Source organism: Tyto alba, unplaced genomic scaffold, assembly GCF_018691265.1.
Source record: "Tyto alba isolate M040663 unplaced genomic scaffold, T.alba_DEE_v4.0 Super-Scaffold_39, whole genome shotgun sequence".
Lineage (NCBI taxonomy): Eukaryota > Metazoa > Chordata > Aves > Strigiformes > Tytonidae > Tyto > Tyto alba.
This window is the reverse complement of record NW_024881314.1, coordinates 8199861-8222727: the sequence shown is the minus strand read 5'-3', so window position 1 is coordinate 8222727 and position 22867 is coordinate 8199861. Positions and strand designations below refer to the sequence as shown.

Below are 22867 nucleotides of genomic sequence, written 5' to 3'. Positions count from 1 at the left end.
TTCTTTCCTGTAGAAAGAGGTGGGTGGAGAAGGAAAGCATTAAGAGGAAAAAATGTTACAGCCCAGTAGGAACCTAATAAACCCTGTTTTCTGAATTAAATTACTTCAAATGGAGGTTTTCTGAATCACATCAGTCCAACTGTAAGATGCTGCAGAAACCTATTTGTACTCTGGTCTGTTTTAAAATGGCTCCCTCCCAGTTACCCTCTCTTCCCAGGCAGATAATCCTAGAAAATGAAGACTGCATGAAGTTTCCAAGTCTCTTGCCCAGCTGCACTCACTGTGCAGCTCTCATGCCAACAATCAGCACAAATCCACGAGGTATTTTTTTTAAATCTTTCCTCAATTAAGCGTGCATGAGAGAAAAAAAGACATTTAGCTATCTGTTCTGATGGGAACTTGGCTCCATGGTTCAAGCTGAGTATCTTTCCTGCTAGTGTGGGTAAGTGGTAAGGTCTGCAGTGAGACGATGAGTTTTGCTGCCTGGAAAAAGGAAAATATGTTGAGAGGATGAGTCAAGCTGGAATAAATGAAATATTCTCAACTTTGGTACTAGTGAGCTAAATCAGCAGCTTTTGAGCTGTGAGCTTTTTACAATGGTTTGTTGGTGAATGTCCCCATTCCTTCAGGCTAGAGCTTGGCATGGTCTATGGGGAGGTGAGGAGGTGCAAGCTAAAAGAGAGGTTGGTGATGGTGGTCTTGGTGTGTTCGGAGCACGCTGATAAGTGAAGCATGTTTTGGGAATGCTGAAGCCGTGGGGCCAAAAGTCTGGGCAAGACACCCAGTCAGCAGGGCTCGTGCAGGTGTTCGGTTGAGTGGAGCAGCACGATTCAGGAGGGTGCAGATTTTGGCCAGGCAGATGCCAGCGAGAATCCCTGCCTCGCTCGTTAAAACCTGAAAACCCAGATTTGGCTTAGATACTCAGCCCTTGCTGCCGTCTCCCTGAAGGGAAGCGGGAGCTGTGCTCTGCCTTGGAAAGGGCTTACAGGGGGTGGAAGGGTCAGCTGGTCCTGCTGCTCACATAGAAGATTTTAAATATTAAAGCAGGGAAGTGCAATTGAAAGTCTGCTTCTGCTCTGGAAGGAGCAGGGCAGGAGGAAATGTTGTGCATTAATATGTCTCCAGATCTGGTCCTTGCTTGAATGATTAATCAGCTATGCAGCAGAAAGGCTGTCATGTGAAAGCTAGATCAGTACCATTAAATTCCAATATTTGGATGGTATTACACTATTGAAGGAAAAGAAGGGGGCATAGGGAACAGTTAGTGTTGGATCCAATTAATCTTTTGGCATAGACAGATTTTCTATGACCGTATATGGTTCTGTCTCCTTGATGTCACTTAGGCTCTTGATTTTTAAAGTTTCCCACTGCACCTCGCGCCCGCTTCCCCGCTCTGACTACGCGGCTATTTCCCTCCTTCACGGCAGTGTGGTGAAACGAGGTATTTCTAAAGTGCTTTGAGGTCTTATGCAAAAAAAACTGTTGCTGCAGGAATTGCAGGTACTACTTACAGATTGCCTACTCTTGGCTTTGAAGTCTTGCTGATGTCCCAGGGGCTGGGGAAGGTCTTTACCCTGGAAGGATGGGGCATGTGTGTGCCTGCCCAGGATTGCCTCCAGCTGAAGGAAGAGACCAAGCCTCCTCCTCCTTGCCCAGATTTTACGTCGAGCACACCCACTTTGTTCAACCTATTACAAAAAACATAAAGAAAAACTCGTTATTTCGCATTAATTCCTTCATAGCTGGGGGGACGTGCTGAGCAGTCCTAGGGACTGTGGTTAAACCAGCCCGGCCAGCGCCTGCTTGCCCTGTGTGTGTGTCTTCCTTCGGGAACCGTGAGGACTCCCCACCGCTCCCCAAGCAGTAGATGGTCAAATTGCATCTCTGCCACGTGATGGACACTGTGATTTATGAGCTACGGCTTTGCAGCAGCGGCTGCCTTCGCGAGTGCCGCTGGAGGTGGCAGGAGGCGCGGGGCGAAGTTCGGACCCGGCTGTTCCCGGAGCATCGCAGGCACCTCCAGCTGTAAACAGCTGCCAGGTTGGTATTAGAAGATGGGGTTTGCTAAGATGTGCTGTGATCAAGAGGTGGTTTCAGGTTTAAAGCTGTACAAGTAAGCCCAAGTGACAAATGTGGGGGGTTTTGTGGGTTGCTATGAAATGCCAGGACATGCTGGACAAAGATCTTCATTTTAGGCATGGGATTTCTTTGCAGCCGTACTGAGTGTTACTCACCCGTCTGCTCTGCTGCGTGAGTCAGTTCAAAGAGCTGCCATGGTGAGGCTGAACTAGAAACCGGTATTTCAGCACCCTCCTTGCTCAAGGGCCGTCACTGTGCTGCCGAGAGAGGCAACAGCGGGATGTGAAGAGACCCACACAGCGGTGAGCAGGAGGGGGGACTCGTACCCGCCGGCGGGGGCTGCTGGATCTCACACCTCAGGCTGCAAACAGCCCGGGATCCATCTCTGCTGAATCGTCCCAGCTGCCCGCCTGCCATTTCCTACGCGTTTGCTACAGTCTCCGGATACTGGAGCAAAAGGTATCGGTTTGGACTCCGTGTGTGAGCTCTGTTCAGCAAACCCCCGTCTTTCTAAACCTTTCCTTTCCCTCTCTCAAGTTCAGCCCCTCCTCCTCCTCCATGTACTTTGCTCTGCTTGGGACATGGTTGCTCTCCCCACAGCACGGATCGGCTGCAATAATATTCAGTGTTTTGGTGTGTCAGTTGTGGATCCAGGGGTGGGGGGGGTGGGGGGGCTCAGCCCTCCAGCCTTCTCCCGTCGTCCAAGTGTGTGGCTCCACAGGGCTTGGTGGGCTCCTCGGGGGGCTTTGACACACGTGTGAGGAGAGATAGTGGTGAAAAATCCAGGAAAGGGACTGTTTTGGTATTGAAACCGGTCAATAATTTGGTGTGGGCACCCCAGGATAGACATGAAGGTGCTTAATAAGCACCATGGGACATGCCTGGAACCTGGGTATCAGTCCCAGGTTCTTTCACCTTCACAAGCATCTACCCTGGTCCCTCCTTGGCTCATGCACATGCTGTAGGTCCGGCTGCTCTGAACTGGGTGCCCCAAACCAGCAGATGAAATGACCTTGACATTTGTGTCCCCCCTTTCCTGTCCCTGCAGTGAGAACTGCCGCTGCCTGCCGTGAGGGGACGATAAATCCAGTGGCTGACACTGAATTCATCTCACCGGGAGAGGGAGGTGGATGAAATATTTGCTGCATCCACGTAGCATGTGGCAGTGATGGAGAAAATGCTTTAAAGCTGTCACAGGGTGCCCCAAACTAAACAAATGGCCTCCAGGTCAATATATGAAGTTTGTGACCTCCCGAAGGACAAGTTGCTGCCCAGGGAAGGGGGCTGTGCTCTCCCCCTGCCTTGTGCTGGCGTGCAGGGAGCCAGACGCAGCGTTTGAGCCGGGATGGTGTCCGGGCAGGTCAGCCCTGTGCCCTGGGTCCCGGGGGGGGATGGCAGGGAAGGGGTATCAGGGTGGGCAGGACACTCCGTGCTTTCCCCTTTGAGCCCCAGTCACCTCCCTGGGGAGCTGGAGCAGCTCCGAGCAGCGGCCGGCAGAGCTCGGCATCTCGGCGGCGTTTTCTCTGGAGGGGCTGGGGCTGGGGCTGGCGGGTGAAGCCCCCCCCGGGGTGACGGGGGTGCTGACTGCCTTCGGGGGCCACGTGCGGCCGGAGTCATCCTCGCACGCCCCTGCCGTGGAGCCGGCGGGGCTTGTGCCAAACTCGTGCTCCCGCCCGGGGCTCCCGGGGGGAAACGCAGCTTTCACAACCGCCCTGCCCCGCGTAGGTGGCTGGAAGTCCCCTTTGCTCTTCACAGAAGGACGGGGTTTGCCTTGACCTCCTTCTAAGAGGTCTCAAATGGGCCGGGCGGGTGCTGTGTGTCCCCCCTGACCCTTCCCAGGTACCACTGCTTTTTGTGCTTGGGAGATCCTGGGGAAGAAAAGATGTGGGGTTAGGGCAGAAATAACTAGCAGGCCCCGTGGTAGACAAGGAAAGGAACTGACTGACATCCCTCCTGGGTATGAAATCGCTGGTTCCAGAGCGCACGGCACCCGCAGGTCCCCGGGTGGATGCCCCGGCCAGGCAGCCCCAAGGAGGGGGAGCAGGACTGTCCCTCAGCTCATTTTGAAACCACCTTCATCCCCTCCACGCTGTGCTTTTGCTGTGCGCCTTGCCAAACTCTGGCAGGCGCAGCCTGGTTTTGCAAAGTCATTGGACCCCGTGTCTAAAAGCAGAAGTGAGGGAGGGACATGTTGAAATCAATTTTTTGACTATTTGCCCATTTCCAGTGGAGAGATTGAGATAAAAGTGGGTGCAGGCTGCGACTCCAGGATTACCAAGAGGTAGGGAGATAAACTGCTCTTAATTCTTGTGGGGGGTCCTTTCATACCAGATTTTCCTTTAAATGGAAGCTGATACCCTTTAAAGAGGGTGATAATGCTTGTTCTTTGGAGATCTCTCAGTAGCACCTATAACCCTGTGCACAGTGAACTGTGGACTTTATTTATACTGGGGGCAGCCTGTAACCCTGCAGGAGTACAGCCCCATAGCCTGTAAGGAAAAGGGGTTTTGTTTTGGATTAGTTGTTCTTAAAAGGAACGGAAGGCTTCACTGTATATTGTGCATATATATGGTACATGTCCCTGGCTAGTTATTTTGGGATTCAGACTGATGTTGTGGAAAGGGAGGGTTATTTTGGGGAATGCTGACCCACACCCTTTGGAAAACAAAGTCATTTTGCAGCTAGCTCCTGGCTTGGGGTGTCTGGGATGTTTTGCTAGTTGTCTGCAGGTTTGGGGCACGGAGTTTATTTGGATTGTCTCTACTAACCAGAATTCTGTGCTAATTCTGGAGCCCCAGTTTTAGGGCTTTTTTATTGTTTCCTGGACGAGGAGTAATTTGAGGTGCAAAGATGATGATATCTATGAGCTCAGTGATTTTTGTCACTGGTATTTTGTGGAACAGGTGGCTGCTGGTAAAAGCCAGGGCCAAAAAAAAAGGCAATTTGCTCTTATTGAAACAGAATCACCGAACTCTCCCTTTGCACGCCCAGAGGCTCAAAACCAAGCGCGCCCTGCACAGGGACCTTCTGTAAGGACCATGTTGGCTCCTGACAGGAGACGTGTGCTCCCACCCTGCCAGGCTGTGCCTGAGTGTCTCCAGCAAACTGGCCCCAAGCAATGCAGTGATCAGCTGGGGAACTTTTGGGGAAAATGCTTTTTAACAGACACTTCCATACCAAAGCTGAACTTTTTCTTTCTAAAACCTGCAAAATCCCAGCACAGCCACCGGCTCCCAGCTGGATACTTAGCAATATTTATGATTGCAGTGGATTTTATTTCTTCAGCATTACAAGGAGAAGGGAGGTGGATTTGAGGTTTAACTAAACTCTTAGCAGTTGTTCTCTCTGTGCTGGTTGAGGTAATAGACATTTCTTTGGCCCCTGTTGTATTTTGTTGGCAAGAGGCAGCAAAAGGTGTGAGCAGCTCAGAGATGCTGAGTCTGTGTCCTGCTTTTATCTCTGTGGTTGCTCTTTGCTAGGCCAGATTTTGCTTTTGCAATCAAAGCTAAAAGCAAAGACAACAGCAATAATTTTCAAATGCCATTGTGCACTTTACATCTCTGCTTCCCACTGACAACACTTCGCAGTGGAGCACAGCACTAATGTCCCAGATCGATAAACATCATTTGAGTGTGTTGAGGGAGAGGGATGCAGAACAGAAATCAGTTCCTCCGCCGCGTCCCCCTCCATCAGCAAGGGAGGAGATGCTTTTAAACTGTTTGCCCATGGTGAAGCAAACGCTAGGCTGGTTAAACTTGAGGCTGGTGGGGCTAGGCAAGCACCTCTGAGTATCTCTGCCAGCAAAGGGGATGGACACCCTCGACATGCATGGGGTGAGGAGGTGGCTCCACCACCAAACTGGGGAGAGCAGAGGAGGTGATGCTGGAGCCTGTTTCCTCTGGGCTACTCTGCTGGTGCCTGGGGACAGCTACAAAAGAGCCCTCCTGACATGGGGGAGAGCAGAAGTGTAACGAGGAGCTTTTTTCAGACCTCAGGGGATGAGGCTCAACCATCGCTATGAGAGCAGGGGTGGATTTCAGCTTTTTGGTGTCTCACTGCATCTCTGGATTTTTATTCTGTAGATTAGCTCAGCATCCCCCTGTCTCTGGCAACTCACTGTGTGTGTGCTGTGCGGCCCCTGTCCCGTGCTGGCTGACCTGGATAAAGAAAACCTGGCCCCCACATCAACCCACTGCCAATGCCAGCAGCCCTTTTCCGCCTCCTGCTCCCCCAACTTCAGGGAACCCCTTTTGCTCTTACAGGGCTTAAGGGCAAAGGGAAGTTGTGCCTCTCCTAAAGCAGCTAAAGCAGTGCAACCTGCCTTAATTAAAGGACTAGATGATTGCAAGGATGAAAGGGCCTGGCTACCTGCCTCCCCACCATCCTCCCACAGGGGTGTTGCTGCCAGTGTCCTCTTGCAGCTCTTCGCAGCCCTGGTTGGAGCCAGTGTGCTGCAGGGTACCCCTGTGCTATTGGAGTCATCCCTTTGCAGTGCCTCATATGGCAGTTAAGCAGACAAACTTTCCAGGGCAGTTTCCATGTTCATGGTTCCCTATTTGGATTAAGCAGAAATCCCTGGCAGGCTGCACATCACTGCTGAACCTGACGTCAAGCCTCTGCCCCTGCGTTGCATGTGAAGCATCTTGTTTACAGCTTCCAGGAGTGTCTGGGGGCCACAAATAGGAAGGCTGGAAAGACAAAAACTCCCCTTGATGGAGAGTGCAGCATCAGCCACAGTCACAGCCCTGCTTCACAGAGCCTGCGGCTCCTCAGCAGCCCCAGCAGTGACACATAAGTCTTGAGCACAGGCTGATGTCCTTCCCTGGGCGGTGGGTCTGTCCGCTGAGCCGCAAATGCTTGCGCAGCTCAACAGCCCCTCCGAGCCCAAGGTGGCTCTTAGCTGTGCACGTAAGTATGTTGGACATCCAGGAGCAACCCAGCTCATCCCCTGGCCATCTCCTGCGGCTCTTCCTGATGCCACCCGTGCCTTGCCCCCCTCGCTGTTTGCCATCAGCGCAGGCGTTTCGATAGGGATCTTCGCGGGGAGGGCGCTGCTGCCGGGCCATGATAGGCAACTGCCTTGCGAGTTGCAATCAGATAAAGTGTTTGCAAGAATGAAAGCTGACAGTAGAGCATAAGTTTTTAAATTCCATTTCCTGCTGCTTTTTTTCGCAGTAACCAGCTCTGCCTGGACAGCCCATTTGGGAAAAAGGCTGCGCACCCTTTCCAGTGCCATCCCCAGCACATGCGCTGACTGTATCAGTTCTCAGCCCAACCTTGTCCAGCGTGCCTGGGTGCTGCAGAGATTTTCCCACCCTGCAGCTTTTGCACCAGGTTTCAAATTCCTTCCATCCCCCAGGGCTGAAGGTGACTTCTGCTCTCTGCAGGGCACGGTGGATCCCAAATATGCGTGTCGGAGCCTGGAGCCTCCATGTTGCCCCCACCCATCCTCCCCACCACCCCTTTCCCTGCTGGACTTTGCCTTCTCAGGACTATTTCTGTCCACTTCCTCCCAATTTCTTGCTCGAAAATAATAGCAGGGACTGGATGTGACACCTTTCTTTTGGCCCCATCCTGTCTGTGCCACAAAGTCCCCATGGGTGAGGGGCTGCCCGCGCAGGACAGGGTGGGGGGAAGCAGGGCCGGGGTGCCTGCGTCCCCGTGCTGCTCTTGAAGGAGGCCTGCGCACATTTCCGCTCGTTGAAATGGCCACGGCGAGATAAGGTCTGTGGTTTCCTTTGAGCAGAGGAGTGAGGGGGAGAGGCAGCAGAGGCAGGCAGAGCTGCAGCCGCTCCCCTGCCCCACACTGAGCCTCCCCCGGGGATGGATGCTTCTGGTGAGACCCCCGCGGGGATCCTCCCTGGGGAGGAGAGCCCCGAGGTAGGTGGCCGTGACCCTGGTGGGGCTGGGGAGCATGTTTGGCGCTGGGGAGTGTGTTTGGGGTGCGATGGCCCCACGGAGGGGGTTGGGGTGGCTGTGCCCGGGGGACCCTGAGGTGCAGAGCTGGGTGGTGAGGCTGTGAAAGGGGAATGAGAGAAACGTGGCTGAGTCCCTGAACTGGTCAGGATGTTTGGCAAGGGCGAGCAAGGAGTGGGGGTGGGGAAGCGGGGGTACCGTATCTGTGCAAACGTGCACCCTAGAGCTGCGGGGGGGGGGGGTCGGCTGCAGCTCTGTGCCGGCACCGAGGGTCCTCTCTCAGCTCGGCTACAGCTTCCCAGTGCCTCCCAGCCCCTCTGAGCTCCCTGCTGCCAGCAGAGCTCCCAAAGCCCTGCTTTCGGCCAACCCAACCCAACCGACTCCCTCTGCAGTGGCCAGACAGACGGCGTCCCTGTGTCTGCCCCCATGGAGATGGGACCCGCAGCTCTGCACGCCTCTGCCTGGTGCTGCTGGGAGCACAGAGGCATGATTCCCCATGCTGGACTCCTGGGATGATCTGTCCCGGTGGTTCCCCCACCCACGGACTTGTTGTCCCTCCTAAGTGTCACCATCTCTGCAGCCAAGCTGGCTTCCCGAGCCAGTGACGCTGCCGCAGCTAACGGGGGGGGGGGGGGGGGGAGATGCTGGTGGCTGCATCCAGACCTGGATTTAAGCATCACTCCTGGATTTGAGCTGGGCTCTTGGTGTGAGGATTAACAGCAGTACACACATCCTGGTGGCTCAGCTCAGCTTTAGCTTAGCCAGTCCTGTGAGCGTATGGGCGAGCACGAGGGTGGAAGAGTTGAATTTAATCGAGGTGGCTGGGGAATTATGCCAGCCATAGATTTGCCATAAGCAAATGTCAATGTTTCAGCCTGAGGTTGGTGGTTTTTTTATGTCAGGGGGGATCCTAAGGTCATTTTGGTGCCTGGGCTGACCCACGGATAGGGCTTGTCAATCTATCCATCCCCACTAGCCTTGGCTGAACGGATCACTGAGGCCGTGCTTGGCATATGTCCCTCCGCACAGAAAGAGCCAAACTTGTTTCAAAAATTTCCATTCCACTTTTTGGCATCACGCCCTTGCACTCCCAGAAGCTCCTGCACCAGGAGCCATAACGGGTGGCACAGGGTCACTCGTCCCACTCCCTCTGGCTGCGTCACCCGGCTCGTGGCAGTGGCAAAGTCACTGTCACCCGGACACACTCTGCGGCAGGAACAAGTTGCTCAGCCACAGTGGTGGCCAAATCCAGACCGTGGTTAGAGAAGCAGATGCAGGATGGGCTCAGCCTTGTTGTCGGGGAAGAAAAACAGGGTGAGGGCAGGCTGAGAGCTGGCGTTTGTCAGGGAAAAGGGTATTTTTGGCAGAGGTGGTTTGATCTCCCAGCTGGACCCACGCAGAGCCAGGATGAGTGGGAGGTGACATGTGAGGTGGGGGCTGCGTGGGCAGCAGGACCCCCCTGCCCAGCCCCGGGGCTGAGCACCACTGGAGCCAGGCTGTGCCTCATCACATGGCACCATTTTAACTTAATTGCCTTTTGGAAAGTAAATGCTACTGCTGGTCATCCTTGAAGTGGAGAGCAGACCTTCAGCTCAACAATGAGACATGTACCATTGCAGCAGTGCTTTTTTTTTTTCTTTCTGGCAAGGGGACTCGAGTCATGAATCCTGATGGTTTTTTGGCATCTCCTTGCCCATAGTTGTCTTGCCCAGCCTGCAGTTCCTTGCTGTGCTTTGGCCACCTCCCTCACTTGGCTGGTTTGGTCTCCAGCCTGGTCCTGCTGGGCCTGGCCGGGCCAGTGAGCAGCTCTATGGGGCGAAAGGTGGCTGGCTGGCTTTTAAAGCCTCCTATGGGTCACCCCAAATTGCTGTTGCCATCCTCGCTGCCCTCTCCTCAATTAACGGAGCTTTGGGGTGAAGCCTCCGTGATGACTTACTGGTGGGTGATGGAGGAAGAGGTCCCTTCGCCGTGGGACATTTGTGGGGTGTTATGGCATCCTTTGGGGCATCCCACCCCGATGGTCTCTGGGCGATGGCACCTCTGCCCAGCCCTGCCTGGCTGCAGTTTCCTCTTAAAACCACCCTCTACCACAAGACCTGATGGAAAACCTCTCTGCTTCTCTTCTTTCTCTAGATGGATCTGTCCCACCGGTTCTCTAAGCGAGAGGTACGAGCGTGGCCCCGCCGTGGTCTCCCTTGGTGGCACCGGAGGGGGTGGCAGCGCTGCTGGGGCTTGGGAATGTGGCTCAGCTCCTGGGGATGTTCCCCAGGGACAGCCGGTGGTGGCCGGGCAGGGCTGGATGCTGGAAAGTGGGTGGCAAGGACGGGCGAGGAGTTTGGGGGCGGATGGGGAAGGACACCCCCCTAATCCTAGGGGATGCATGGTGCGTGTCCCCACTGGGCTGGCCCTGCTCGAAGTGTTGGTGCTCCCTTCACAGCTGGCCCTGCTCTACGAGGAGGTCCTCTACACCATCCGGCACCGCCTGGGCAAGCCTGAGCACCACCATGTCGCGGACTCCCAGGACCTCTACACCTATGTGCAAAAGGTGGGTCCCCAGCTCCCCAGTGGGGTCCCTAAAACCTGGCTAAAAGAGATGAGGAGCCCTCCGAGGGAGCTTTTAGCAAGCATCTTAAAAAGACGTAGCAGCAGCGTCCAGCTGGAGGGCTGGAACAGCTTGCGGCTGGGAAATCACAGCCTTAGGGAGAATTAATCTTGAGCTGAAGATGGTGGGAAGAAAGCTCTCCTTTGAGGGCTTTCAGCTGGTCCCTAGCCCTTCTGCTGGGCTTTTTGCTCCTCTCCTCTCCCGCCGAGCTGCAGCTGGTTCCTGGGGAGCAGAGGGAAGCCCCTGGCTGCTCTCCAGCCACCATTAACAGGGCAACATCCATTACTGGCCCTGATGTCTACAACAGGCTTTCGGCATGGATGCGGAGGAGCACAGTGTCATCATGCAGCAGGTCAAGGAACTGGAGGTATGTGGCGAGACAGCATTTCCCCAATATGCTATGGCCGAGGCGGGGTCCCCACACTGGGGTGGTGCTGGGAGGCTGCAGTGCCTCCCAGCCCCTGTGTTTGGGCTTTGGGGTACAGGGTGACCCAGGCTGTGCTGGGGGAGTTGCTCAGGAGCTGTTTGCTGGCATGAACAGGAGCTGATGATACAATCCTTCTTGAGCCCCATCCTTCTTCATGGCGCTGGTGACCCTACTTTAAGCATTTTAGTTTTTTTTTTTTCCTTTCTTCCAGAGCCCAATTTTTTGCCTGAAAGCAACCGTGAAGGAAGCCAAGGGGATTTTGGGGAAAGACGTCAGTGGTAAGTGGAGACGGATGGGTGTCCCAGTTGGAGAAGGGACAGCTGCTGCTCCTGACAGTGACTTGCATGCCTCTGCCCTCGCAGGGTTCAGCGACCCGTACTGCCTGCTGGGCATCGAGGCCAAGAGCCAGGAACCGGTCCACCCTGACCACAAGAAGCGGATGAAGGCTGTGGTCAAAGACCTCATCCCCGAAGACCAGATCCATCGCACACAAGTCATAAACCAGACCCTCAACCCGGTGTGGGACGAGACATTCATCCTGTAATCTGCCACCTATTGGCTTTGTTCATTATGGGGGGTGGAAGGGGTGCCCAGAGCTCTTGGGGGTGGATGGAGGGGTTCACCACTCGCCCCAGCTAGGATATGGGGCTCTGCCAGAGTGATACTCACTGAAGCTTGCCAGGCTTCTGGTCTGACTCATGCAGCAGGTCCAGGGAGGTGAAAATTTAAAGCATGGCAAAAATCCCTCCCTTGGGGGTCTCCCACCACTTCCCCGGGCTGTGCCAGGGTGGTTTGGGGTCTCCCCAGGGAGGAGCTGCCTGCCTGTAATCCCCAGCTGAACTGCCTGCTTGCTGCCTGTCTTTTGGATGCTGCTCGAGTAACAGCATCCCACTGGTGCCTTGCAGGGAGTTTGAAGACATGGAGACAGCCAGCTTCCACCTGGACATGTGGTGAGCAGCAGCACCCCCCGCCAGCAAGCCTGACCCCCCCAGCCATGAGCAGGATCCTGCCTCCTGGGAGGGTCCCAGGGGTGATCCTTCAACTTGCACCCTTTAAAAATCCCCAGAAACCAGCTTGGGACCCCTTTCCCCATTGCTTTCTGCTGGAGCAGGGCACAGTGCAGGATGCAACCAGTGTGAGCAGAGAGAGCCCAGGCTGGCTTTGCCCAGGTCGAGCTGATCCTGAGTCCTGATTTTATTTATGAAAAGAAGCCATGTGCTAGCAGATTTTGGCTGGGCAGGCGATTTTGGGGGTGGCCTCTGTCCCAACACATTCCCCCCCCTCCCCAGCACCTTCCCTTCTCCATCGTCATTGCAACTTCCTGAACTGTTTTGCAATTGCCTGAATTTCCTCCTTTCCCCGGCGGTGGGTTTCTCTGTCTGCCCTCGCAGGGACTCGGACATGGTGGAGTCGGTGCGGCACAAGCTGGGGGAGCTGACAGACCTCCACGGCCTCAAACGGTTGGTGCTGGTGTGGCCCTAATGGCTGCCAGGAAAGAGGATTTGGAAAATGCTTATTTGCCAGATGGATTTTAAAAATTGTCTTTGGAAGGAGGGAGGGAGGGAAGGAGGGCAGGAGGGCAGGAGGACATCAGGTCTGTGTTGCCCTTCTTTGCCCCGACTGTGGCTGGGTCATGGCTGCAGGAAATTTTTTCACTCCCTCCTTCATTCATGTCTTTCAGGATCTTTAAAGATGCTCGCAAAGACAAAGGGCAGGACGATTTCCTGGGGAACGTGGTCCTTCGGCTGAAGGTGAGCACCATGGTGCATCCTCTCCTCCAAGTGACTCCCTGGACACCGGTTAAACCTCGAGGGGTCTGAGCAGCATCCAGCCCCCCAGCAGCACCAGATTCACTCAGGATCCTGGCTCAGAGCTGCAAATTAATGTCAGGTCCTCCAGCTTAGTGGGAGGTGCTCCGGCCAGTCCAACATGTTTGCTTGGTTGTTATACATCTTTTTTTAAATTGAGTATTATAGTTGCCCAATACAGCATCTTCCTGCCCCATTAATACAGTGGGACCTGAGCAGGATCCCTCCCCTGGGAAGGCTGCCCAGGGCTTCACCCCATTTCTGTGTGTGCAGGATCTGCACTGCTGGGATGACCGGTGGTACCAGCTGGAGCCACGGACAGAGACGTACCCCAACCGGGGACAGTGTCACCTGCAGTTCCTGCTGACTCACAAGAAGGTAGGAGGGGATGGGGAAGGGAGTCCCCTTCCATTGCCTTGGCAGGACAAGGCAGCTGCCTGTCCCTTGGGGCCTATCTTGGGGTCACAGATCCCTGTCCCAGGACCAGAGGTGCCGGCACCAGGATTTGCACATGCTGGAAACCTGCTTGACCCTCCCCCGAGCTCCATGCCAACATGGGGGTCTTGCTCCTGGTGCACCTGCACCCCTTGATTTGGCTTCAGATGGAGCCCTCTGGTCCCACGCTTTTGGGGTTCCTGTGTCCCCACTCTCTGACTGCATTCCTGCGTGTTCAGGCAAATTATGATTATTGCTTCTATGTCTTGTCCCTTTTCAGAGGGCCACCACGAGCAGCCGGACCCAGCCGAGCTACACTGTCCATCGCCACCTCCTGCAGCAGCTGGTGTCCTATGAGATCCTCCAGCACCAGGTACCGCGGGGGAGAAGCAGCCCTCCAGCAGCTGGGCTGGGGTGAGGGCTTCCTTTGGAGCCCACCACGCCTGACACGCTGCTGCAGTGTCACAGGGAGGAGGGTCATGATGATGCCTGCCCATGCCTGGCATCCTTACGGGGCACCCATTCCTCTGGCGGTCCTGCAAACACACCCCAGCGGGGTGCTGGTCCCCCTCCTCACTCAGCCCAGCTTGCTCCAGGACACGTCACCCTCCTTTTTGCATCCTCGCAGGCCGGCAGCATCGCCTGGGACGGGGAGCTGAGCCGGCACGCCAGCACCGTGCTGTACCTGCACGCCACGCAGAAGGATCTCTCTGACTTCCACCAGGTCATGGCGTGAGTACCCCCATGCCTGGGGAGCCACGATGCAGCAGCAGGAGGGTCAAGGGCCCCAACACCTTCCCTGGAGCTCTCTGCCTGCAACTGGTCTCTCCCATCAGCTCTGTGTGGCTGGTCTTGCCCCCTGCCCCAAGCAGCACCAGGAGATCTGGGCCCTGCCCCTGCAATCCCAGCTGGAGCTTTTGAGGAGGGGAGCCCTGTTCTGACCCCTGGGTGCCCCCCCCAAACCCGAGGGGCTCAGCCAAGCCTCTCCCTCCTCCCCAGGCAGTGGCTGGCGTACAGCAAGCTCTACCAGAGCCTCGAGTTCAACAGCAACTGCCTGCTCCACCAGATCACCAGCATCGAGTACCAGTGGGTGCAGGAGCGCCTGAGGCCGGAGCAGGTGAGGAGGGTCCAGCACCACCTGTGGGGCAGAGATCAGGGAAGTGTGCCCCGTGCACCCAACCCCGAGCCTCTCCTCCCAGCTCCTGGGGCCATTTCCCTCCCTATGTTCCAGGAAGAGCCTGGGAGGTACAGGGGTGTCAGGGCAGCTGGAGGGCATTTCTGGGGAGAACCAGTCACAGGGACCAGGACAACCCATGGGTGAGGGAGCCCCTTTGTCCTGGGAGCTTATTCCCCCTCTCCACAGAGAAGCCCTTACCCTTTGCACCAACATTACCCTCTGCCATCGCTGCCACTGAGTCAATCACACCCTCTGCAAAACTTAAGTATGACCCCATTCCTACTTCCCCTGCCCATTTTCCCAAGGCAGCACCCTACTGAGACCCCGAATTTTTCATGCATAGCAATGAGGTTTATGCACAAAGCTCAGTTCAACCCCTCCAGGGCATCAGGGGGTTTTCCCATCCCCGGGACAGGCTGGAAAGGAACAGAAGCCACCAGCTCCCTCCACCATGGTGCCACAGTCCTGCCGGTATCTGTCCCCCACTGAGGAGGACAGTGCCTGTTTCCTTCCTTCTCCCCAGAAAGCAGAGCTGGCTGAGTCCTTCCAGTCCTTGCTGACATATGGGGTCTCACTCATCCGGAGGTACCGCATCATTTTCCCCCTCTCCATCCCGAGGTCCACGGAGAGGCTCCAATCCCTGCTCCGGTGAGTCAACAAGCACCGGTGCTGGCTGAGCGCGGGGTCTTGTGTCTTGGCCGCCACGACGGACAAGCCTGTAAGCTGGAGCAAAAACCTGTGTGAGCCCTTTCTGCCCCCTTCTAGGCTGCTGTGACACTCGTCCTGTCCTGTCCCTCATCCTGGGCTTCCCGTGGGGGGACGCTGTTGGGAGGGGAGGGTCTGTTTGGGTAGAGTCTCTGGGCGGAGAGGTGGCTGTTTCTGATGAGCTAGTGCTGGGTTTCACTCGAGGTTCTTGCTTTGCAGGGTCCTGGTCCAGATGTGCAAAATGAAAGCTTTCCATGAGCTGTGCACGCTCAGCCCCGACCTCCCCCAGATGGTCTCCACGGCGCTGAAGGTAGCGGGGGACCAGGGGTCTCACCCTCTCCAGCCCTGGGGAGATGGGACCTCGTGGCTCTCCCTTCCCATCCATCCCCTGCCCAGTGCTCACACCTCAGCAAAGCTGCGTGGACTGCCATGGCAGGGGGGAAAAATACCTGCCCCTCTTCAACCTAGTGGTCCCAGACTGTGGTTCCCACCACATGGAGCTGGGTCCTGATTGGGCCCAGAGGACAGGGAGAGTGAAGGAGGTGACAGAGCTGGCTTTGCTCCTCCTGCTTCCCTGCCATCACACCAGGACTCCTCTCTTGCAGTCAGGCACGACGGAATGGTTTCACATGAAGAAGCAGCACCTGAAGCCCATGGTGAAGGTCAGTTCCCACCTCTGCATCTCTGGCATTATAAGAAGCAATTTGCTGGGATTGGGGTGGAAAGACAAGACTGAGATGAGGCTTCTCCACTTTTCTGATACAGGCAAGGTGTTTGGGTTTCCAGCTTAAAAATACCATAAGCTATGTTACCTGCAGCTGCCAAGGTGCATTGAAGCTTAAGGCCTTGGTGTGACGCTCAGGAGAACAGGAGATGATCCCCAGCCCAGTCAGGAAAGCATAGGGTGACAGTGGATATTACTGACAACTTCTTGGTGGATCTAATGTGGATCTAATGATAGATTGCTACCCTATGAGAATAAATCATAGAAATAAATCAGAGTAGAACGAAGCCCGGGTCATCTCAAAACCACTGAGCATCCAAAACAAGCTGTTCCTTCCTTTGCAGAGCATGGAGGAGAATGGAAAAGCCTTGTCTAGACTCCTCCTGGAGGTGATAGGAGATCTCCAGCAGAGCCAGAAAATCTGGAATAAATTCTTCATCAGGTAGGTGTCAGAGTTTGATCCCTCCCTTCATCCAACTTCCCTATGGTCAAGAGCAACAGGGAACTTTGATGCATCACTCCTTGGCTCTTGGGCTCCACAGATAGCATCTGTGGTCCCATCTCTGCCTCTTAGAGCTGTACTGTCCTCACACTTACAGCAAGGGCATGGCCTGGGAAGGTTTGCTGGGCTGGGGCTGTCAGAGTCCTGACTTCTTGTTTCTCTCTTGCAGCACCCTGAAGTTGAATCTCTTCTCCATTGCCTATGTGGAGCTGGAGAACCTGGTGAGCAAGCCTGGGCTGCTCTGCACTTGTGGGACTAAGGTCCAAAACCAGGCTGAGGTTTTTTGGCCACCCTTCAGGTGGCAACTCATTGTTGCAAGCCTGGAAAGGGAGCGAGCCAGGGAAACTCTCCATCTTTCCCTGCGTGCCTTAAAGTGACTACCGTCTACTTACTTGACCCAGTGAATCTCCTATAATGCCACCCAAAAGGAAGGGAGTACACCCTCACCCCGTGGCTCCAGAGAGCCCCTAGCAGACCAAACCTTCCCGGACAGGCCCTCACTAACGGCTCTCCCCCCTTCCCTTGCTGACTGCCAGGTTGCGGAGCATGTCCAGGAGCAGCTGCGTGAGGTGGACAGCAGCATGTCCAAGCCCACGGCTGAGAGCCTTTTCCAGCTCTACATGAACCTGCAGGAGCTCTATCAGATGAAGGACTTCCTCCCAAAGAGGTATCCAACCCAGAGGGAGGGGAGATACCAAAGTGAGGGAATGAGAAGTTAATTGAGAGGAACTCCAAATCCTTCCCATTCACCTACATCACTAATTACACACAAGGCAGACCAGGCTGTTGGTGTCTGAAGTGAGCATCACCAGAAGGGTTTCAGACTTGTCTGAGTGGGGTTGATGGAGACCTCAACTTCCAGACAAAGGGAGGCTTCTCCTTACCCTGGTGCTACCTGCTGCCTCCGCCTCGGGGCAGTTTCTCGTATGGCAGAGCAAGGCAGGGTGATGGTCCTGTGCTGCTGTTGTGCGGTTGGAGAAGCTGGTGCCTTCATCCACAGGGATGGACCTCTGGCTCTGAGCAATTTTCACCAGTGGTTCAAGGAAGCTGTGCCCCAGTGGCTGCAGAAGGCCTACACCATCGCGCTGGAGAGGGCACAGAGAGCCGTCCAGATGGACCAGGTAACCTGGGGAGGAGTACATCTCCCTCCACCCTTTGGGGACACTCAGCTCCCTCCACGCTTTGCCACTGTGCCTGGCTCATAGCGCTGAGACCACCATGTAGGTGCCTCTTGCAGCCCAGGTGCAGGCTGGTTCCTCTCCCAGATCCCTTTCACAAAGGATGTGGTTTCCTGGACCAGTTGATCCCACCCTGGTCCCACACCACGTCCCCACGCCCCTTCCCTTGCTGCTCTCTGGCAGCCCGAGCAAGCTGATAAGCTTGCATTTGGCCATGCCGTGAGCATCCCCTTCACTTCTGACCTTTAGGAAGAGGGCAGGGAAGGCAGCCATGGGGCTGCAGGCTCCTCACCCTGCTCTTCAGTGCAGTCCAACAACGCTGGCTTGGAGTATGAGGGAGGACAGCCTGATGCAGGGACCTCAGGCTGCTCCATCTATCCTCATCTCCTCCTCTCTCCAGAGTGACTGGGTGATGACACTGGGGCGACGTATAGAGCTGATGGTGGGCCAAAGAGGCCCAAAGTGAAGGAACAGCTCTCTTGTTCTGAGATGGCTTCTTTCTGTACAAGTGAAGCTGCATTTACTTTCTTTGCCCTCTCAGCTGACGCCCTTTGGGGAGCACAACAAGTACAGCACATCCACTGTTGACCTGTCCACCTGCTACGCCCAGATTGTGAAGACCTGGCAGCAGCTCAACTGGCCGGACCCTGAGGAAGCCTTCATGATCATGGTGAAGCTCGTGGAGGTTTGTACTCTGGGTCCAGACAGCAGATACCACCCTCACAGGCATGAGCAGCCGGAGTTTCCTCTCCTTGCTCTTGGACACGTGTCTGCACAAATGGGGCCAGTGTCCCACACTGATGTGGTGGGGTCTCCTGGCACCATGGTGGTCCCTGTGCTGCCCAGCTCAGTCCCTTCTCTATCTTGCAGGACATGTGCAGAATCGCCCTGATGTACTGCCGGCTCATCAAGGAGAGGGCTGAGGCTCTGTCGCTGAGAGAGCAGAACGAGGGCGAAGCGGCCAACAGGGTTGGTACCGGGGCAGGGTCCACTGCTTAGGGAGAGGCAGGATTTGGCCACGGTTTTAGAGCAGAGAGGGAGATGAGCTGCTGAGCACCCAGCCGACATCCTGGGTTTGGATTTCATGGGGATCAGTTGGCCCTCGAGAGCCGTAATCCTGGAAAATCAGGAGGGAAATGATACAAGCAGGGGGTGGAGATGGGGATGGGGGACGGAGCCATCAGGGGGTGTGGGACACCCTGAAGCAGACCCACCTCCCCCCAGCTCTGCATCGTGGTGAACAACATCAAGCAGCTGCGGCTGCTGATCCTGAGGCTGCCGTCGCAGCTGGACTGGGCGCAGCTGGAGCAGCGCACGGGGGCCGTCATCGACCGGCAGCAGATCCAGCACACGCTGCACAACCAGCTCGACAGCACCGTCTCCTGCCTGGACCACGAGGTCCGGGATGTGGTGCAAGCCCTGGCCACCAAGGTGACCACCTGCCACTGACCCCCCCTTGCCCAGCCCAAAGCAGGGAGGTTTCACCTAAGGGGGCCTGGAGCCCGCAGTGCTCCTGGGATGGAGACAAGGTGAACCTGGGCATGAAGAAGCCGGTGCAGAGGGTGACTGTCAGTGCCTCCTTGCATTTCTCCCCGGCAGCTGGAAAAAGGCATCGCCAGGCACATCCAGGAGCTCTCATCTTCCAATGACACCCAGGAGCCTGAGGATGTAAGTACCTGGCCCAGCACCTCCAGGAGTATCTTTTTTGGGCAACTGTGAATAACCCTTGTCTACTTGATGAAGACCCCCGTCACCCTTCTCCAGCTCTCCCTGCCCCACACCTGGGGCACAGGACACACCAGCAGCGGAGCCCAGACCTCCATATGCTTCGTGTGATGCCTGTGTTGCCAGCAGGACCAGACAGGGCACAGCCTCTCCATGTCCTCACTGCGGAGGGAGCCCCTCTGGGTCCCCCTCTGTGCCCTGCTGGCTCCAGCCAGCAGTGCTCTGCCCCTCTCCCTACTGTGCCCCTCTGGGTACGGCCCCCCCATGCCTTCCCCAATGCCCCTCTCCTCTCGCTGCAGTCCATCATCCCGCTCATGAAGTTCCTGGAGTCGGAGCTGCAGTATCTCAATGAGCATCTGGTCCAGGAGAATTTCAAAAGGTGACCAGGGAGGGCAGTGGGGATGTACCATGTGTCACCATCTGGTGACATCCCACTTTGGAGCTGGCTGCTTAGCCCAGGGGATGAGCCAGTTCCCTCTGGGGCTTTGCAAAGCCCCTTGGCTGAGACCAAACCCCGCAGCCCACTCCCCTGGACCCCCACTCACAGCCTTCCTCCCTTGTCCCTGCAGCCTCCTCGCTCTCCTCTGGCATCACACCTTGGCTGTGCTGTCGGCAGCCGCGGGGCAGCAGGTCCCCTCAGCCCAGTGCTACAAGAAGCTGCACTGTGCCCTGAAGGTACTGGGGGGACTGGGGGGGACAGGGAGTCCCTGGCAGGGATGGGTGTTTGGATGCCAGCTAACAGCATCCTTCTCCCCAGAGCCTGGAGCTGTGCTTCCACGCTGAGGGCTGCGGGCTGCCGCTGGAGACCCTCCACACCGCAGCCTTCCTGGTATGGGGTGCTGGGGATGGGGGGACCCCAAGGGTTTCCTTTGGGTGCTGTCCAGGGAGGGCATCCCCAGGCTGCAGACCTGTCTGTGTGCTTGACTGCGAGCTCTTCTCCTGCCCGCAGTCGCTGGAGACCCACCTGGCCCTCTGCTCCGCCACCAGCCGTAAACTTATCCAGAAATACTTCAGCAACAGGATCCAGCAGCAGGTAGGAGTCAGGATGGTGCCCCCAGCCCCTTCCCACATCCCACGCTTGCACACATGAGGCTACCCAGCCCAGCCTGCCTGTGGAAATAGGGGATTTCCCCACCACCCTCCCAGTCCTGGGGCTGTTGGGGCTGGTTTTACCCCAGCGGTGGGCAGGAGAGGATTCAGTTGCATCCTGGAGGATGCCCATTATCCCCCCTTGTACCCCAAAATGTCCACTCAGCCTCCAACAGACCCCAGGCATCCCCTCCACCAGCATGTCGAAAGGCAGCACCCTTATTCTTGTACCCCACTTCTCAGCTGGACACCCGCTCGGAGAAGTATGGGGCCGTGACGATCAAAGCACTGTACCGTCCTTCAGAGCAGAAACTCCGCGTGGAAGTGCTCAACGCCGTCAACCTCATCCCCTTGGACTCCAACGGTGGGTGTGGGTGGGCTGAGGAGCCCCACCGCTCCGGGACCCGCTGTCCTCAGTCCCCGATATGCCCCTGGGTAGTAGATGATGGCAGTGGTGGAGTAAAGGGGCTCGGTCTTGATTTGTTTTTGCATCCAAGGAGGTGGATTTGGGGCAGAAGAGGGGTTATTGCACTGGCCTGGGGTGGCCCAGTGGGATGTGGCAGGCAGGGCCAGGCAGGACACTGTGCCCACACCCCACTGCCTTTTTGTTTGCAGCACAAGCAAGCAGCTGGGGCAGGCAGCTTTTTTCCATTATGGAAACCACGTCTCAGACAAAAAAAAAAAAAAAAAAAAAAGCCAGGGTGACAAGGGACAGTCTCTCGAGTTGGCTGTCATTTGGGGAGGTCTCCAGGAGAGGTCACTCCTCTTGCAGCCAGCTGTGGCCGACCAGTGTGTGGGCAGGGTTGGGGATGTTCTCGCACCCCCCCAGGAGCGTGGGCTGAGCTGGGCGGTGGTGGTGAGGTTGCCCTGACTCCCCCCCCCTCAGTCACCCCAGTGTGTCCAGCCACCCCGGCTGGGCAAAGTGGGGTGTCGGGAGGGGGCTGATGTCTGCACCCCACCAGGCTCGAGCGACCCCTTTGTCCAGCTCACCCTGGAGCCCCGGCACCAGTTCCCCGAGGTGGTGGCCCGGACCACCCAGTGCAAAAGGAACGAGCTCCATCCCCTCTTCGACGAAGCCTTTGACTTGTACGTAAGGGCTGACACCCACCTGCCCCCCGCCCCCCCCCAATCCCCACAGCCCCCCATGCTTCAATTGAGAGCCCCTGCTATGGGGCTGCTCCTCCGGGAAGTGGAACCTGCCCTGGGATTTCACCCTCTGCACCCCACTGGGGGCTCAGCTGTGGGGTCCCACGGTGGGATCTGGGGTAGGGGCACCCCAAAGACCTGGGTCCCGCAAGCTGCTGTGGGGGGCCCTGTGCTTTGAAGGGGTTGGGGTCAGTGCGGTGCAGGGAGAGGGGTGCTGGTTCCCCACAGAGCATCACCCCGGGGAAGCCTGTTTGGTCCCTGGAAGGAAGGTTGAATTTTGGGACCGAGGGGGTGGGATGTGCTGGTCCCTTGCATCCTGTCCCCCTGCAGCTTGATCCCCCCGGAGAAGTGCCGGCAGGAGGGGGCCTGCCTGCTGCTGACTGTGTTTGACTACGACACGCTGGGGGCCAACGACCTGGAGGGCGAAGCCTTCTTCCCCCTCTGCCACCTGCCCGGCCTCGACGCCGATGAGGACCAGGCTGACACAGGACGGGTGCCCCAGACCCGCCTCCCCCTCACCCACCCCAAACCCACCGGTACGTGGTGCCGCAGCCGGGCAGAGCCCTGCTGAGCCCCCGCCGGCCCCGCGGTGTGGGGAGGGGGCTGTGGTGAGCATCTCCCACCATCACTCCCCTCCTTCTCTGGCAGGAGATGAGATCCTACAGCTGCTGGCGTCCAGGAAGGGGGACAAAGAGGCTCAGGCATTTGTTAAGCTCCGCAAGCAACGAGCCAAACAGTCCAAGGAGACGGAGTGAGGGAAGTGGAGGAAGAGGGTCCCAAAATGAGGGGGTCTGGCCAGTGGGACCCCGGGAGTTTTGCTGGTGCTGGAGCTGGACCATCCGTAGGGACCAAGGGACAGAGGGGGTCCCTGTGCCCTCTGCCGCCTCTCAGCACCCATCTCACCCCCAGCTTCAGGTAGCAATGCTCCCGTGATGCTGGGGAGGGTGGGCACATGGTATTTCAGGGGATTTCCTTGCCTGTCTGGACTAGCAACACTACACGGGGGATGTGAAGGTGTGGGGTTGTCTCTGCCTGTGCCCCATTAGCTTGTCAGTGCCGGTGCCACGTCTCCTGGCCGTGACCTCAACCCTCCTCTCTGCAACACTGCGTCAGGGCAATGCAAATGCATCGTCATTTATTTGGGGTGGGGACAACCTGTGGCAAAACCTGCCTCTTTTTTTTTTTTTTTTTTTTTTTTTTAAATTGTTTTCTTGTGGTTAAGCCTCTCATTTTAAATTAAAAGCCACAACACAGATGTGTGGGCTGAGTCTGTGCAGGGAGTGCTTTGGGGCAACGGCCCTGGGCCGGGAGCAGCAGCGCTTTGGGGTGGGCATTTGGGGTGCAGTGGGGGGGT

The 22867-nt window shown here is 56.6% G+C and overlaps 1 protein-coding gene across 3 annotated transcripts; it reads left to right on the top strand.

The window, feature by feature from the left end:
- Positions 1 to 1755: 1755 nt before the first annotated feature.
- On the top strand, positions 1756 to 22693 carry UNC13D (unc-13 homolog D). 3 transcript variants are annotated; one of them, XM_042802769.1, is made up of 33 exons: positions 1756 to 2040; positions 2307 to 2538; positions 10129 to 10161; positions 10433 to 10540; positions 10905 to 10964; positions 11236 to 11302; positions 11387 to 11564; positions 11930 to 11974; positions 12416 to 12484; positions 12706 to 12775; positions 13106 to 13210; positions 13548 to 13640; positions 13896 to 13999; positions 14267 to 14384; positions 14968 to 15092; positions 15369 to 15459; positions 15755 to 15811; positions 16218 to 16315; positions 16545 to 16596; positions 16912 to 17042; positions 17376 to 17496; positions 18095 to 18238; positions 18424 to 18522; positions 18778 to 18984; positions 19153 to 19221; positions 19578 to 19657; positions 19848 to 19953; positions 20036 to 20107; positions 20228 to 20311; positions 20611 to 20731; positions 21330 to 21453; positions 21844 to 22049; positions 22162 to 22693. In XM_042802769.1, exons 3-33 carry the CDS (start codon positions 10129 to 10131, stop codon positions 22266 to 22268), a joined length of 3144 nt encoding a protein of 1047 aa, XP_042658703.1. In that variant the 5' UTR covers positions 1756 to 2040; positions 2307 to 2538; the 3' UTR covers positions 22269 to 22693. The 3 variants fall into 3 exon arrangements, with proteins under 3 accessions (XP_042658703.1, XP_042658702.1, XP_042658701.1); XM_042802768.1 differs by having other exon boundaries at positions 2215 to 2538; XM_042802767.1 differs by lacking the exons at positions 1756 to 2040; positions 2307 to 2538 and adding an exon at positions 7763 to 7959.
- The last annotated feature ends 174 nt before the right edge of the window (positions 22694 to 22867 follow it).